The following is a 16,895-nucleotide window of genomic DNA, read 5'->3' as shown; positions in this document are numbered from 1 at the left end:
ATTTTTTTTTTTTTTTTTTTTTTTTTTTTTTCGATATCAAGAAATTATATATGCTTTTTTTTTTTTTTGTTGTTTTTTATTTCTTCTTTTATTTGCTCTTTATTTTTTTAATTATTTTGCAACTTTCTCATGGAAAATTCATAAGAAAACCAAGTAATAGATGTAGCTGGTATAGTTTTCAATAAATTTACATAAATACCTATAAAAAAAAAAAAAAAAAAAAAAAAATTAAAATACATGATTTGCTTTTACATAAAATGGGAAAATAATAATAATGGAAATCTAAATGTTATAGAAAAAAAAAAAAAAAATACAAAAAGTATTAATATGAAAAAAAACTAAAAATTACCTCTATAGAGAGATTTAAATCCATATTTTTTAATATTATATAAAATAAAACTACATGATTTTATTTTTTTTCTTTCATTATTCAGATAATTACTTGCTATTTCATTATTCAAAGTTTGCATTCTTGTTCTTAATACTAAAAAAGGATAACTAACTATTTGAGCTATAAAAGAACTTGTTATTCCGAAAAATAAAAAAGATAAACAGTTCACATTTTTTATGCGATAATCACAATAAGAACAAGATATTTTATTCATAATATCTTCTCCCTTATTTTGATAATTTTTATTATTCCATTTATGTTCTGAATCTTTTTTTATATTGTCAGAGTTGCTTACAGTTTTTAATAAAAAATTTTTACCATTATTGTTATTATTATTATTATTATATATATGAAAATAATTATTATTTTTATTATTAGTATCTGAAAAAAAATCATTTCCTTTTTTATAAACATTTTTGAGACAATAATTTGAATGAATATAATCTTTATAGAATGAAAAAAAAAGATATTTTAAATAATCATATATACTCATGTTACAACCAGAAAAAAAAAGAACGCCATATATATGCATTGATAAGCCGTTATAGAAATTTCTACATCTTTCATTTTTATAAATATTATAAAAACATTTAATTATTCCATTATCATCATTTTTATTAGATACAATTAATCTTGTTTTCACTATTTCAAGTGGGTAAATAAATAAGGCAGCTATGACACCACTTGAACTTCCTATTAAAAAACGAATAAAAAAGGGTATATTAATATTTTCTTCATTACTAACACAATTATTTGTTTTGTTATAATAATTATAAACATTCAGTTTCATAAATTCATAAGAATACATTTTTATAGACAATTCGGGAATTATTTTAACAATATTAACACAATTTCCCCGAAAAAAACCACAAAATATTCCATCTTTTTTTATAATTTTAAAAATTTCAGAAATGGGTAAGTTATTAGTTATTTGCATTATGTATTTTACTCTATCTAATGGTGCTGTAATTGTTCGCGACATTATTCCTGCAAATGCTGAACTTATTATGCTATTTATAGCATTTTTTTTATCTACAAAAATATCAAAATCCTTTAAAATTTTCTTATTTTTAACACTGGATTCACTATTGTAATTCGTTTCTTTCTTTTCTTTATTTTTTTCATTTGTGTTGTAATAATCTTCGTTATTTACATTATTTTCTATAACAATAATATCTTTCTTATTCATATTTTTTTTTTCATTATAAGAATCTAAATTATATTTACTTTCATTAACCATGTTGTTTTTTGAAAGGTAATTATGTAAATTATTCTCATTTATCTCAATTTTTTTTAGTTTTTTTACATCTACTTTATCATTTATAGTCTTATTAATGGAATGATCATAAATATTTAAATTTTCGATAATGTTTTCATTTATAACATTCTTCATGTTTTAAAATGTTTTCACTCATTTCTTTCCTTCTTCATGTATTTTTTTTTAAATTAATAAAATTTAAACAATTTATATATTTATATAATTTTTTTTTTTTATGTTTTCTATCAAAATTTTTCCGATAAATTTATTTTTTATTTATTTCATTTTGAATTTATGAAACTTTAAACATGCTACAATGTAATGTTATTTTTTAAAATTGTTCTTGATATACTTTTTTTTTAATTAATTTTCTGTATGTATTGTTTTTTTTTTTTTCCTTTTCAATACAATCACTTTTAATAATTTGTTTCATTATACATCCATTACATATTTTTTTTTTTTTTATTTTTTTTGTTTTTTTGATGCATATTTATATATATACTTATTATTTATTTTTAAATTTTTTTTTCTTTTTTCTTTTTTTTTTTTTAAAAGAAATTAAAAAGATTATTTTTATTAAATAGATCTAATAGAACTTATAACAAAACTAAAGAAAACAGTTACAATAATAAAAAATGAAAGAAACATATAACTTTATAATATTTTTCTCATATGTAGGAATGGAATTTAATGTATGAAAATCTTCCTTTTTTATATATTAACTACTATTTTAAATATACATTTATTTTCATATTTTTATTAATATGATTTTAATAATGAAAATTTAATTTTTTATATAATTGCAACATTGTTTTTTTTTTTTTTTTTTTATATGTATTTTATATGGTTACTTTAATTTTTTTGTTGAAGTTATTTTTTATTCATCTTAAGTTATTTATTCTATTTATATATTTTTTTTTCATTATTAACATTTTTTTTATTTTAACATATTTTTGAATTGTTATATAATATGATTTGCTTTGATGTATATTTTTTTTTTAAAAAAAAAATTACAGGGTTCTGCATATCAAAAAGACAATAAAAATACAGTAGAAAATAAACTCATAGAAAATTTACTTAATTTAAAATTAATATCTAATAAGAATAAGTAAAATAAATATTTTGAATTTACTATAATTTTTTTTTTTGTATATTTTTTCACTCTTTCTTTTTTTTGCTTTTACTTATAAATTCTTAAAGATTTGTCTTTATTTTTTATTTTTATTTTTTTTTTTTTTTGATCAAGTTCTTTTTCGAGAGTATCAAGAACAGATAAAGGTGTATCTGCTCGTGTAAATGCATTAACAATAAGATTAAAAATTAAATATCAAAATATGTCAATGTTAGATATTAAAAAATTATATGTAAAAGAATTGAATAAAAAATTAAAAAATATACATATCATTGACATTCAAGATGTTCCTAATATGTTTGATGCTCGGTAATAAAAAAATATATATATATATATAATGTTCTTTTTTACAATTATAAATTAAAAATATACATATTTCCTTCTCTACTTATTTATTTTTGTTAGTTTAAACTGTATACACAGAACATACGTTTATTTTTTTTTAAACAAAAATTATAATTTGGAAAAAATGAAGGAAGCATCTAAATTATTTGTATATAAAAAATAAATTTTTTTTTTCCTTATAATAAATATATATCCTTCATTTTTTCGTTCATCTTATTTTATTATCAGTTAGGAGAACATGATTTTTCAAATTTTTGCAAAAAAAGAAAAAACAATACGTCATTTAAGTAAATTTATAAAAATTAAAATTATTTTATTTTTTTCTATATATATTATATATGAATTTGTGTATCCAAATTGTTACTCCTTTTTTTTTTTTTATTATAAGTAGGAGAACAGTGTTAAAATTTGAAATTAAAAATATAGATAAAAATTTTTTTTATTTTAAAATCAAAGGTGTTTCATTTTTATATAACCAAGTAAATTTAAATAAACAAATAAATGTTTAATATACTAAAAAATTATGAAATTAAATGTCTTACTAAAGTGAAAAACACACGATATTGAAATAATCTTTTAATTTTTTTTTTACATTAGATTAGACATATGGTTTCTATCCTCTTTTTAGTTGGTAAAGGATTAATGGACAAAAGTGATATTTCTAATATGTTGAACAACTCGCCAATGAAAAATAAAAAGTAATTGAAAATGTTTTATTAAATATGCATATATTTTTGATTCTTTGTTTCTATATGTTATTTTAATTTTTATTTATTATTATCTATTATTTTTCTTGTTTGTATTTATTTATTTTTTTTTTTTTTTAATTTTTTCTTCTTTTTTTTTAGTTATAAAATAGCTGATGAAAACGGTTTATTATTATATTCATTTAAATTTAATGATTTTAATTTTAATATTAATATTGATAACCGTATATTTTCTAATGTTATGAATAAATATATTCAAAGTACTATACTTTTAATATCACTTTGTTACCCATTAAAAATAAAAAAACCCAATGATGATTTTTTTGAAAATATAGATGATTAATAGAGTATTAAAAAAAAAAGCTATAACAAAGTAGCACTTATTTTTAGTCTTTTAATTCATGAATTTTTTTTTTATATTTTTATATCTATAATTTTCATTAAAAATTTTAAACATAAGTTCATTCTATGTTATATTTTCTTTTCAAGAATCTTTTTTTTTTTTAAATTTTTTTTTTTAATTTTAATGTTTTTTTTTTTTTTTTTAAACGTTAAATTAACTTGTTTTGTTTTATTTAAAATACATTAGCTTTGAATTAAAAAAAAAAAAAAAAAAAAAAAAAGGAAAAATAAATGAATTAAAATAAAATAAAAAAGAAACAAATTAAAATATATCTTTATTTAAAATTAAAAAAAAAAAAAAAAGATCCTATTAAATAATCCTTATTTTGTTTTAATATGGAGAGAAGAAAAAAGTAACATTACCATAAAAACCACATTAGAAAAAATAAAAAAAAAGTATATATATTTATACTATGAAAATATATATATTTATAATTAATAGTAGTTTTTATAATATTTTTATATGATAAGTTATATTTTAATATATAATTGTAAAATGAATGATCTCTTAGTACAAATGACATCATTTGCATTTGTTTTTAATTTTAATCATTAACTCCATTTATTATATGTCTACCTTAATTCTTATATATGTTTGTTTATTGTTTTTTTTGATCAAATAGTTTAGAGAAAAAGAAAAAATATATAAAATGCAATAATTTATTACTAAAAGTAATTTAATAAAATATTAACTTATTTAAAAAAAATAAAAATAAAATGGGAAAATTAAGTAAAGATAGAAGAGATATTTACTACCGAAAAGCAAAAGAAAATGGTTATAGAGCTAGAAGCTCATATAAGCTAATTCAGATAAATGAAAAATTTGAAATTTTTAAATTATTTGATCCAAATTTGTATAATAAAAATATAAATGAGTTAATTAATATATACAATGAAAATTTTTGTTATAACATTGTTGATTTATGCGCAGCTCCAGGTAGCTGGTCACAAGTTCTTAAAAATATTTGTTTATACAATTACTATCAAATTTTGTATTTTATAAATAAAAAGAATTGCGACAGTAATGAAGAGAAATTAAGGTATTTAGAATACAAAGATTTTATAGAAAAATTTTCATTATATATTAACTTTAATGATGTATTAGAAAATAAAATTAATAATTTAAAAAAAAATGAATCAATAAAAGAACCTAAAATTATAGCTGTTGATTTGCAAGAAATAGGTAATATGAATTATGTACACATTATTCAGGGAGATATTACAAAAATGTCAACCATAGATAAAATTTTAAAATGTATGAATAATAAAAATGAAATAAATAATGGAGAAAATTTCATATATGAATGTGATGGTAGTAAAGATAAAAACAATAAAAATCCAAATAAAATGGTGACATCAAATAACTTGACTTATGCAAATACAGTTGTTAGTGATGGTGCTCCAGATATAACAGGTATGAATGATATAGATGAATTTATTCAATCTCAGTTAATTTTATCTAGTCTAAAGGTTTGCTGTTCTATTTTAAAAATAGGAGGAAACTTTATTAGTAAAATTTTTAGAGGAGAACATACGGGACTATTAATTTTGCATTTAAATAAATTCTTTGAAAAGGTATACATATGTAAACCTCAAAGCAGCAGAAATAAAAGTTTAGAAGCTTTTCTTGTTTGCCTTAATTTTTCTTTACCATTATCTAATATTATTGCTTTAAGTAATCATAACGAAATAAAAAGTTTCAATAATAAAAATCTTACTCATGAACAAATTAGAAAAATACATACACAATTTATTAACAATAGGGATCATAATAAAAAAATTAGTGATTCAAAAAATGATAAAAAAGAAAATAATAAAGGTAACTCAAAGTTATACGATGAAAAAAATAGCCAAATAAATAAAGAAAAAAACAATGAAAATGAAAACGAAAATGAAATTGTAGATGAAAACAAAGATGAAGATGAAGATGAAGATGAAGATGAAAATGAAGATGAAGATGAAAATGAAAATGAAAATGAAAATGAAGATGAAATTGAAGATGAAATTGAAGATGAAATTGAAGATGAAAATGAAGATGAAAATGAAGATGATAATGAAGATGATAATGAAGATTTAATCGAATATGAGGTTGAATATAATGACAAAGATGAGAGTGAAAATAATAATGAAGAGAAAAATGAAAATACTCATTTAATATCAAGTAAGTATATAGAAAAAAAAAATACAGAACTGAAAGATGAAAATAAAAATAAAGAAGATTATAACAAATATAATGTAATATTTGATGAAGTTGTTATAAACGATAAAGAATCACATATAAATGACACAAAAAAAGACGAAAAAAATGAAAATATTTCAAGCATCACAGAGTCAAAAGTAGATAAAAATATAATTAACAACTTAAGGAATAAAAATATTGATATTTTTAATTTTTATTGTTCTGATAGCGATGAAGAAATAAAGTATTTTAATTCAGAAGACGAAGAAATTGTTAATGACTATATTTCATCGGAAAATTTTAGAAATAGCAAACTATTTTCATTTGTTGCTACAAAAAATTACTATGATTCTGATAAATCATATTTATTGCCTCAAAATTATATAAGACATGAACCACAACTTATGCCATTAAAACCTCCATATTTATTATCATTACAAAAAAAAAGACAAGAAACAAAAAAATTATAGCTTTATTCTTAAATTGCAAATATATAGTTTTTTTTTTTTTTTTTTTTTTTTTTTTTTTCATATAAGAATTACAAATCAGAATAAAAAATAGAAAGAAAAAAGAAATATTTTATAGTAAAATAGTTAATTATTAATTTTTATTAAAAAAATTAAGTTATGTATTTAAAAATATATAAATAAAATAAATTAATAAATAATATAAATTAGTTTTTGTTAAAAATTAAAATTGATAAATGAAATTATTAAGAATTAATTACACCTTGAACTGGAATTTTACTTTATGAAAATTTTTTAATTTGCTTTTTTTATAAAAAACATTCACTTAAAAAATATATTTCATTAATTATATACATATAAATATATAATTATTATTATTGTTTTTCATTATCTCTTGTATCACTTATCCAATCTTTATGGCACATATATTTTATGAACCATATTAAATCAACTTTATCTTGAAAATTATTAATTCCTTTAAAATTCATATGAATATTCCCTTCTATAAACCTATTAGGGTTTTGCAAATATCTCATTAAATTTATGTCATTCCATACAATTCCTGAATTTTTTAATAAATCTGATGCTTTATATAAACTATTTTCATATAATCCAGCAGTTCTCCCGTACAATCCATATAAATTTGGTCCAATCTAGAAAAAAAAAAAAAAAAAAAAATACAATAAAAAAGTTATATATTAAAACTTTCAATATTTTTTCATCCATATTTTTTTGCTTATTTTAAAATAAAATTATATGAATAAAAAAATAGGCTACAATTTTACATTTTTCTTTGAATATATTTTTTTTATGTTAGTACATACTATATAGACAAAATTATACATTTATTTTATATTTATTAAAATATAAAAAAAAAATAAATTAAAAAGTATAAATTTCCTTTTCTTCTATTTTTAAAAATGTAAAGTATTAATTAGGAATTTTTTTAATCATGAATTAAGAGTTATCTTAATTTTATATTTTTTTATTCATTATACCATAGAAGTACCTTGATTTATTTCATTATTTTTACTAATAGAATGACACTGTTGACAATATTTTTTAAATAATTTATATCCTCTAAAACAGTCACCAGAAGGTAAAATAAAATCATCTGCTATACTGTCGTCAACATATGATTTTATTCGCCCTGCAGCACTCATGACCTTATAATTTTAATATATTCGAGAGATTGTTTAAACTTAAAATTTTTTTTTTTTTTTTTTTATTTGCATTAAAAAAAAAAAAAATAAAAAAAATATGAATTGTAATATGATTAATCGAAATTAAAAAAAAATATTTTTTTATACGTGCATATAATTTTCTTGCATATGTATGTATTTTTTTGTATGCTTACATTTTTTCCTTTTATTTTTATTAATCATGCATCTAGCATAATTTTAGTTAGTTGTGAAGGAAATTAAGAGTTCTGTATGTCATATATTACACACACACAATATATATGTAGCTGTAAAAAAAATAAATTAAAAATGTGTATACTTATTCAGCAATAATAAAAGTGCATTAAAGTGCAGCTGTTCATATATTTAATATTTAACAGCATTATATCTAATATTTTAGCATATTTATTATGAAAAAATATGAATATTGTAAAAAATAACAAGGATTCTAGATGTTACACATTGAGATAATTTAAAAAAAAAAAAAAAAAAAAAAAAGAGAAAAAGGCTAATTAAAATATAAAATAATGAAATTAACGAAGTATAAAACGTAATAATTGAGAAAAGAAATAAAACAATCGATAAATTTTTCAAAAAACAAATGACAAGTATTATCCATTAAAAAGAAAAAATGTCTATAAGTAGTATTAAATTCAAAAGTCATTTTGCTCTAAAAATAAAACTAAAATCTTTGCATTTTTCATGCAAAAACTTCAGTAACATAACAACGGTATTAAAAAAAAAGAAATACTAGTGTAACAAAAATATTTTCTAGATAAATTATATTTAAATTATTTTTATTTTTTGTTTCTAATTCTCAGTTAAAAGTAAAAATTTTTTATGAAGAAGAAGATGAAGAAAAAATATCCAATGTATCAGAAAGAGTTCAAATAATTGAAATGTTGAATAATGAATACAATTTAATGGTATTAAAAATATTTCATATAAATCCTATGTATATTAACAATTTTTATATACATTTAGTTTTATTTGTATTACTTTCCTTAGTTTAAAGATAATATAAATAAAAATTTCTATTTACCAGTTGTTTGCTTAAATGGGAAATGTCCAGAATTTATAAATGTTATTTTTAACAATCAAAAAAGGAAAGATATTGGATTAAAATTATACTTAAATAAATATTATAGCTTTTTAAAATATTATAGCTCATATAAAATGTACAAAATATATAAATTCAACAATAGTAACGTAAAAGGTTAAATATTAAAGATAATATAGAAATAAAACTCTTATAATAATTTTATAAAATGATTATTTCAAACATTTTTAATTTCATTTTTATTTTTATGATTTATTAGGTCATGTTGAATTGGCTATAGATTTAGTTAGTTGCGAGAATCCTTTCAATTATTTTGGAAATAAAAAAGAAAATATGGTAAAAAAAAATTCTCTTTAAATATATATTTTCTTTTAAAAAATATTAATAAATATACAAATAAAATATAACTAAAATAATTTTTTAGGAACAAAATGATTACTATACTTTAGCAACTAAAGTATCCGTTAGCAAATTAAAGAAAGAAATGATGATATTTAAAACTGATAAAGACATTGATATGCATATAGAATCTTTTGTAATTTATGAAAAAAAAAAAATTAATTTGAAAAAATCTTTTTTTTTTTTGAAATATATATTTCTATTTTTATTAAACATATATTTTTTTTTAGAAAATAATTCGAAAGAATCGTATTAAAGAAGTTCCACTATCAAGTATAAATAAAGAAAAAAATTTTATAAAAATTCAAGTTCAATAAAAGTTTTTTTTTAATTTTCAGATAAGCAAAATGTACTTAATTTTTTTTCTTCCTCTTCTAAAAATATATATGAGAAAATGCCAATTCCTTTGATACCATCTTCCAATTTATTTGATATTCTTTTCTTAGAAATATTTCCTCAATATAGACAAAGTAAATAAAAAATATATATATTTATATATTATTATAACAAGTAATAAATATGAATTTATTTATTTTTTATAAAATATAGAAAAACCATATTGGCTAAAAATTGTTAATGATGCTTATGACTTATATTTGTGTAATCATTTCCACTGCTATAACATGGATATGGTTTATATGAAAAAAAATTTGTAATTATGAATATTTTTTGTTTTTATTTAAAAAAATAAGATTTTTATTAAAAAAAAAAAAACTTATTATTTGTAGGAAAATCTTTTTTATGAGGAAATAAAAACATGTTCTCTATTCTTTTACCTAGAAAGTATATTTGTTAAAATAGCGGCAAATTTTGCAAAAAGTGTAATAATTCAAGAATATACGTATGAAAATAAAATAAAAGAATTAAAAAATATGTAAAAAATTAAAAAGTAAAATTTGAAATAATAAAAAATATAAGAGTCTATTTTTTTTTTTCAAATTACTTTCTATAGGAAATACACTTCTTTTAGATATGTTGATAAACTATTTTCTAAAAAAGGTAAGCATTCTTAAAAAAAATAATATTAAACATATAATCATTTTATTTAGTAATTATATATATATATATATACATATATATTTTTTTCTTATAAAGCCAAACCACAACATAAAACAGTGTTTAATCATAATTTTAAATACGAAAAAATAATAGGAAATAATCCCTTAGAAATTTTTAAGCTTTTTAAAAATGATGAAGTAAAATAAAAATCTATATATATTAATGAAAATATAACACTTTTATTTTATTAAATATTGGATATCACTTTTAAAAATAATTTTTTTTGTAATGTTTTCTCTTTAAAAATTAATTTTTATTATTTTATTATTAATACTAATACATACATTTTACTAGATATATGTAACAAATGACACTGACGTTATTAGAGAAGGATTAATAGGAATTTTAATATTTGGAGATGATAAAATGGATATAGATAATGCTTATAAGTAATAAAAATTATAAAAAAAAAAAAAATAATAAATCTTTAAGTATGTCTTTTGTAAAAATTTTTTTTTATCTACTAGAAAATATAATAGTGAAATAAAAGCACAACAATGGATAAACAAAGGAATAGCTCAAGTTAAAATTGAAAATTTAAAAGAATTAAAAAAAAAATTCAAACAAAATATAAATAATGAAAGAATATCCCTATCTATACTATCTTTTAATTTAAGCACTAGTAATTAATTAAAAAAAAAAAAAATTTGGATTATAATTAAGAATGAATATATGTTTTTATTTCTTTATTTTTTGTTGTATTTGTTTATTCTTTTCATTTCATTAAAAAAAAATAATAAATACAAAAAAAAAAAAAAATTCTATAAAATATCTTGTGTAAATATTTACTCATTTTAATATTTTTTGTTATGAAGTTGTATCATATAAAGGATTTAAAATGTATGTCATGCCATCTCCAATTTTTCCTTTGGTTATAACTAAATTAAATGAAATTGAAGGGAATCTAAAATATGTAAGGATATATATAATTTAAAAAGAAAAAAAAAAAAAAAAAATATTAGAGACATTTTCAAACATTTTTAATTATGCTTTACATAAATTTTAGGAATTGAAGTTATTAGAAAAACTTATTCCTACATACAGCTTATTCAAACAAGATCATTGCAAAAATACATTTTTTGTACAATATGATTCACAAAATAATTATGTCTTTTATAATATTAATTCTATGCTGATCAAATCAAATAAAAATAATTTTTCATTTTTTGGAAATTCTAAATTAGAATATTACGACAATGAGGTATAAAATACAATCCATTTTTAATTGAAAAATAAAAAAAAAAAAAAAAAGTTATATTTTTAATTGCCAATATTTTTTTTTTCTTTTTTTATTTTTCTTCTCCTTCATTTCAACCATAAAATTTTTTTAAATAAAAATTTAATGTTTACAGAAGAGTGACAACTTTTATCAAGGAAAATCATTCCATTCAAGTTTTCTGAAGATATCTAATAATATTAACTTTTATGAAGAGGTAAATGAATATGACGAATGTAAAAGTAATTATGACAAATTACTAGATATTCATCTACAAAATGTTGTAAGAGATATAGAAAGCTTATCATTTCATGTTCCATTTGATAGTATCTCTTTAAAAACATTTCTACATAGTAGAGGAGTAAAAATGAAACAGTTAGGAAAAATGTTGAAATTTGTAACATTTAAATGGTTGTATAATATGATTTATAACGAAATATTAATTCGATGTATTAAGAATTTTATATTCTATTGCATAAGAGAAATATGTATATTCTATAAGAAAAATATAAATAATTATTTATTTGATGAGTTTCAAAAATATGGAAATAAATTCAAAAAACAACAATCCATATTTTTGAAAAATTTAAAATTAAAAAATAAAACAGATATTTTTAATGAAAATAATGACAAAGAAGAAATAGAAGGGAACATACTAAGTTCCTCTAATGAATGTGATGAATTGGAGAATTCAGAAAATTATGAATCATTTAGTAGTAATTCAAGATCATCAATAAATTCAGAACAAATATACCTACCAAGAAATAATGTTCAAAAAATGCATCTATCTTCAAAGAAAAAAGCATTAAAAACATTTTTAAATATATCTAAAATACTTAAAAAAAAGATGATCTTAGAAAATCATTTAGATTGCAACTTTTCCTTATCTTCTAAACTTTTAAACTTTTATCGTTTTAAAAAATATACCAACACTGAAATGTACAGCGTAAAAAATTTAAATAATAAAGAGACAAAGTTAGATATTTTAAATCTGATTAAAAAGAAATATAAAGGAAATATAACTGTTATTGATATGTTTATAATAAATGTTTTTAATTTAATATTAACACATAATCATTATATAGAAAATATATTAGTAGTGGTGAAAAAATTATGTGCAAAATTATTTAATATTAAAAATTTTAGTTTTATAGAATTACATCATAATTATATATATGAGAACTTGCAGAAATGTTTAGGTATTCTTTTTTTTCCATCTTTATTAGAATATGATGAAAAAATAAAAAAAGCAAATAGAATTTTTGAATTACATCATTTAAAATCATATAATATTAGAATAAAAAGATCTATTAATATTATGTACATTGATTTGCCAATTTACAAATATATTCAAAAACCAAAAAATATTAATCTAGATATAAATAATGAGAATAAGCATATATTATCACATTTAATTTTCTTTACAATAATGTATCATCATCATCTTAATATGAGCAATAAAATATATATAGAACAATTAATAATGCATGATGAAAAAAACAACAGGAAGAAAAAAACAAAAAATGATAAACATGATATAGATAACGAAAAGAAAGAAAATAAAATTATAGAAATATATGATAATTATAAGAATAAATCCAGAAAACTTAAATGTTTAAATAAAATTTTTAATTCAAATTCTTTTGAAAAATATAATAAATCATTATTTCTAAATGAAAAAAACAATTGGCCATATGATATAAAATTAAATTCCTTATTAGCATCAAAAGATAGTATTACATTATATAATGATACAAGTTATCTCACTTTTTATGGATTACTAAATATAATAGCTATAGGAATAAAGTTTAATTTTTTTGAAAGTTCGTTTAAAATATCTAATTATGTTTTTAGGTATATATCGGAAGATAACGTCATTTCAATTCATGTTCGTATTATGTGGTTGTCTATGTATGTTTTTAAAAAATATAATTCAAAATGTCTATCAAGAAAAGCAGAAATAAATGAAATTAAAAATAATTTATTTATAAATTATCTTTATACAAATCAATCATATGAAAGCAGCAATGATAATAATATTGATAGTAATAGCAATGTACAAAGAGAAAATTTTATAAATGAACAATTAACTACTACCAAGCGAATGATTTTTAAAGACGATATTAACGAATATAATGATTTAGACAAAGATTTAAATTATTCTTATCATGAGAAATATGAAAAACATGATAATTATAATTATATTGATAGTGATGAAGATAATTTTTTTCATTTCGCTAAGATAGATGTATATAAAAAAACATATGAAATTTGTTCAAATATTTTAAGTAATTACTTCATTTTTTTTCATCCATTTTATTTAGATTTTTATCTATCTTTAGCTTGGTATGTTTTAAAACATAAACATAGATATATATTTATATATAAATATACATTAAGAAAATTTTACATATTTAGGTTTTATTATTAAATGCATTTATTCAATAAAAAAAAAAAAAAATAAAATTTATAATACTTTTAAAATACCGACTAATTTTCTTTCTAAATTAATTAAATAAACTTTATTAATCATATTTTATATGTAGTAATTCTTTGTATTTTATGGATGGTATTTTTATATTTTATTTTACATTATAATTTTAAATATTATTAATCAGAATACATAACTTAATTTTGATAAATTTTATAAAAAATAATTTTATGTTAAACCATTTGTTATTATTTTTTTTTTTCCTTTTATTTAGAATTTTGTTAATTTTCCTATGTTATTAGATTTTTTATTTTCATAGATACATGATACATTTTTATACATGATGATATTTTATTATTTATGGTATTTTTATGTGTTTCTTCCTTTATTTATTCCAGGTATAATAAAAGCGCAAAAAAATATAGAGAGTTTTTGTTTCTTTTGAGAGCAACTATTTTATTACAAATAAATATGAGCTTAAAGAATTATAATGAGCAGAAAATTGAAAATATAAAACTAAGTGATGATTTTGATAATCTGGTTTATTCTAAATTTAATAGAAATAAAAATAATAATGAAAAGAGTATATTGAAAGAGGCAAATAAAAATGAATCATATTTTTTTCTAAATGATATATGTTATCCGCATGAAAAATTATTTTTATATGATAATATAAAATTAATACCAAAAACTAATTCTTTTTATAATATTAGATTGGCTAGCACATTACATTATTTTGCAAATTCTCTATTTTATTATTATAATACTAATAAAATTGTTAAAAAATATAAAAGTAATAATTTTGTCTTGAGTAGTTCTTTTTATTGTATAAAAGTGTTAGAAAGTGTAAAAAATATATTTCAATTTTTTAATACAAAAAATATAAATATAGCAAAAGTATCATTAGACTTATCTTTAATGGCTTTAAAAATAATGTTTTCAGAAAAAGAATCAAATATAGATAAAAATAAAATGATGATATATGCTTTAATAAATGCTAAACATGCAGAAAAGGTTTTTCTATATATATATATAATTATCTATTATAAAAATAGAAAGAATATAAGTTTGCATTTTTTTAATCATAAATATTTAATATTAGAGATATAAATATATACATATTTTTTTTTTTTTTTTTTTTAGATTTTTAGACATAACTATGGAATAAACAATATAGATACATTATATTGCAATTACGTTTTAAGTTTAATTTATATGCATTTAGATAATAAAAATTGTATATATATATTTGAAGAAGTATATTATTATTTAATGAATTACAATTATACATATCATGATAAAAATATTGTAAATGAAATTTTTTGGTATTTTCCTGAAAACATAGTAACATTAAAATGTAATGATGGTAAAGGGATTTTAGATAAAGATAAAATAAAATGTCATTTATTCAATATTTATATAAATATTTTTATTCCTTTTAAATACTTAAGGAAAATTATGAAGATATTATTATTACTTTATTCTACTGAATTATACAAAAATAACAAAGATGTTGAAGTCCTAAAATTGTCTACAGATTTATACGACTCAAATTTATATTCTTATGAAAAAATTCTTGTGTATATAAAGACATATAAATACATTTTAGATAAAAATGAATTATTTTCTCAAATTTATGAATACAATGAATTGCTAAAAAATAACAAAAACATAATAAATCAGTTAAAAAAAGTAAAGACAAAAGAAAATTATATATATACAGAAAATCATCATGAAATGAATTTTAATTTTTATGATGATCATAATGTTAACATAGAAAATTTTGTTAAGAATATTCAAAAATATGAAAATAGAAATTTTGATGATATTTTTTTCGGAAATAAAAAGAACATTGATTTTATTCTAGAAAATGAAAATCACAATTTTAAAAAATATAAAAGTGTAACAGCTTATTACCTAAAAAAATTAATAAATAATGTTGAATACAAAGTAAAATTATTATATGAAGAAGAAAAATATTTATTTGATACAAGAGAATATTCCAATATAAAAAATAAAAATATGTATTTAAAAATAATGAAGTCTATAAAATTAAAGAGAATTAATAGAAATGCTTATGCACAAAACTTAGTTAATAATAAAAGTAAAAATATTATATTTGATACTAGCACAATTGATACTGTGTCTATTTTTAATTCAGACGAAGGTGAACATAGTGACTCAAGTAATTCTTATAATTATTCTGATAGCTCAATGACTTCTTCTCTTGATAGAAATAAATCTAACAAAAATATTAATAACAAAAAATTTTCTAGTAAAGTATTTAATTTAAATAATGAAAAAACAATAAAAGGAAAAAGTAAATTAGCATTTAACAATGATACACATATTTTTATGAGCATACTTTATTATTTTTTAAATTATAAAACTTTTGAAAAAATTTACACACAAACAAGAAAATAATAGAACTTTATTAAAATAATAGATCAGTATATTTTTGTTTATCAAATAATTATATATAATTCACAAAAATATTCATTTGACAATATCATACATAAAAAAAAAAAAAAAAAAAAAAAAAAAAAAAAAAAATTTTAAATATGGCAAAAAAAAAAAAAGAATATTTTAAAAAAAAGTAAACTTTTTTTTTTTTTTTTTACATTTAAAATAATTTATATGGCTTAAATATTTTCTTTTTTTACTTCTT

The 16,895-nt window shown here is 17.8% G+C and overlaps 5 protein-coding genes across 5 annotated transcripts; 3 read left to right on the top strand and 2 right to left on the bottom strand.

The window, feature by feature from the left end:
• Positions 1–107: 107 nt before the first annotated feature.
• On the bottom strand, positions 108–1,784 carry PGAL8A_00421600 (transporter, putative; the record flags this gene model as incomplete). The annotated part of the gene is made up of 2 exons (XM_028672937.1): positions 108–199; positions 350–1,784. 2 exons carry the CDS (start codon positions 1,782–1,784, stop codon positions 108–110), a joined length of 1,527 nt encoding a protein of 508 aa, XP_028529440.1.
• Positions 1,785–2,284: 500 nt separating this feature from the next.
• PGAL8A_00421500 (tRNA pseudouridine synthase, putative) lies at positions 2,285–4,176 on the top strand (the record flags this gene model as incomplete). Its single annotated transcript, XM_028672936.1, has 8 exons — positions 2,285–2,341; positions 2,666–2,757; positions 2,896–3,090; positions 3,187–3,274; positions 3,355–3,413; positions 3,518–3,605; positions 3,724–3,824; positions 3,975–4,176. The coding sequence occupies 8 exons, from the start codon at positions 2,285–2,287 to the stop codon at positions 4,174–4,176; spliced, it is 882 nt and encodes a 293-aa protein (XP_028529439.1).
• Positions 4,177–4,952: 776 nt separating this feature from the next.
• On the top strand, positions 4,953–6,884 carry PGAL8A_00421400 (ribosomal RNA methyltransferase, putative; the record flags this gene model as incomplete). The annotated part of the gene is made up of 1 exon (XM_028672935.1): positions 4,953–6,884. The coding sequence occupies one exon, from the start codon at positions 4,953–4,955 to the stop codon at positions 6,882–6,884; it is 1,932 nt and encodes a 643-aa protein (XP_028529438.1).
• A 371-nt stretch (positions 6,885–7,255) lies between these two features.
• Positions 7,256–8,044, bottom strand: PGAL8A_00421300 (cytochrome c2, putative; the record flags this gene model as incomplete). The annotated part of the gene is made up of 2 exons (XM_028672934.1): positions 7,256–7,534; positions 7,880–8,044. The coding sequence occupies 2 exons, from the start codon at positions 8,042–8,044 to the stop codon at positions 7,256–7,258; spliced, it is 444 nt and encodes a 147-aa protein (XP_028529437.1).
• A 649-nt stretch (positions 8,045–8,693) lies between these two features.
• Positions 8,694–16,651, top strand: PGAL8A_00421200 (conserved Plasmodium protein, unknown function; the record flags this gene model as incomplete). Its single annotated transcript, XM_028672933.1, has 18 exons — positions 8,694–8,792; positions 8,884–8,988; positions 9,071–9,278; positions 9,382–9,458; positions 9,547–9,657; positions 9,752–9,794; positions 9,860–9,991; positions 10,071–10,153; positions 10,250–10,362; positions 10,474–10,520; positions 10,617–10,717; positions 10,875–10,969; positions 11,048–11,202; positions 11,396–11,493; positions 11,587–11,781; positions 11,933–14,142; positions 14,626–15,241; positions 15,371–16,651. 18 exons carry the CDS (start codon positions 8,694–8,696, stop codon positions 16,649–16,651), a joined length of 5,769 nt encoding a protein of 1,922 aa, XP_028529436.1.
• Positions 16,652–16,895: the final 244 nt, after the last annotated feature.

This window comes from Plasmodium gallinaceum (genome assembly GCF_900005855.1).
Source record: "Plasmodium gallinaceum strain 8A genome assembly, contig: PGAL8A_v1_119, whole genome shotgun sequence".
Lineage (NCBI taxonomy): Eukaryota > Apicomplexa > Aconoidasida > Haemosporida > Plasmodiidae > Plasmodium > Plasmodium gallinaceum.
Note: the sequence above shows the minus strand (reverse complement) of the source record. Positions and strands in the feature narration are given on the sequence as shown.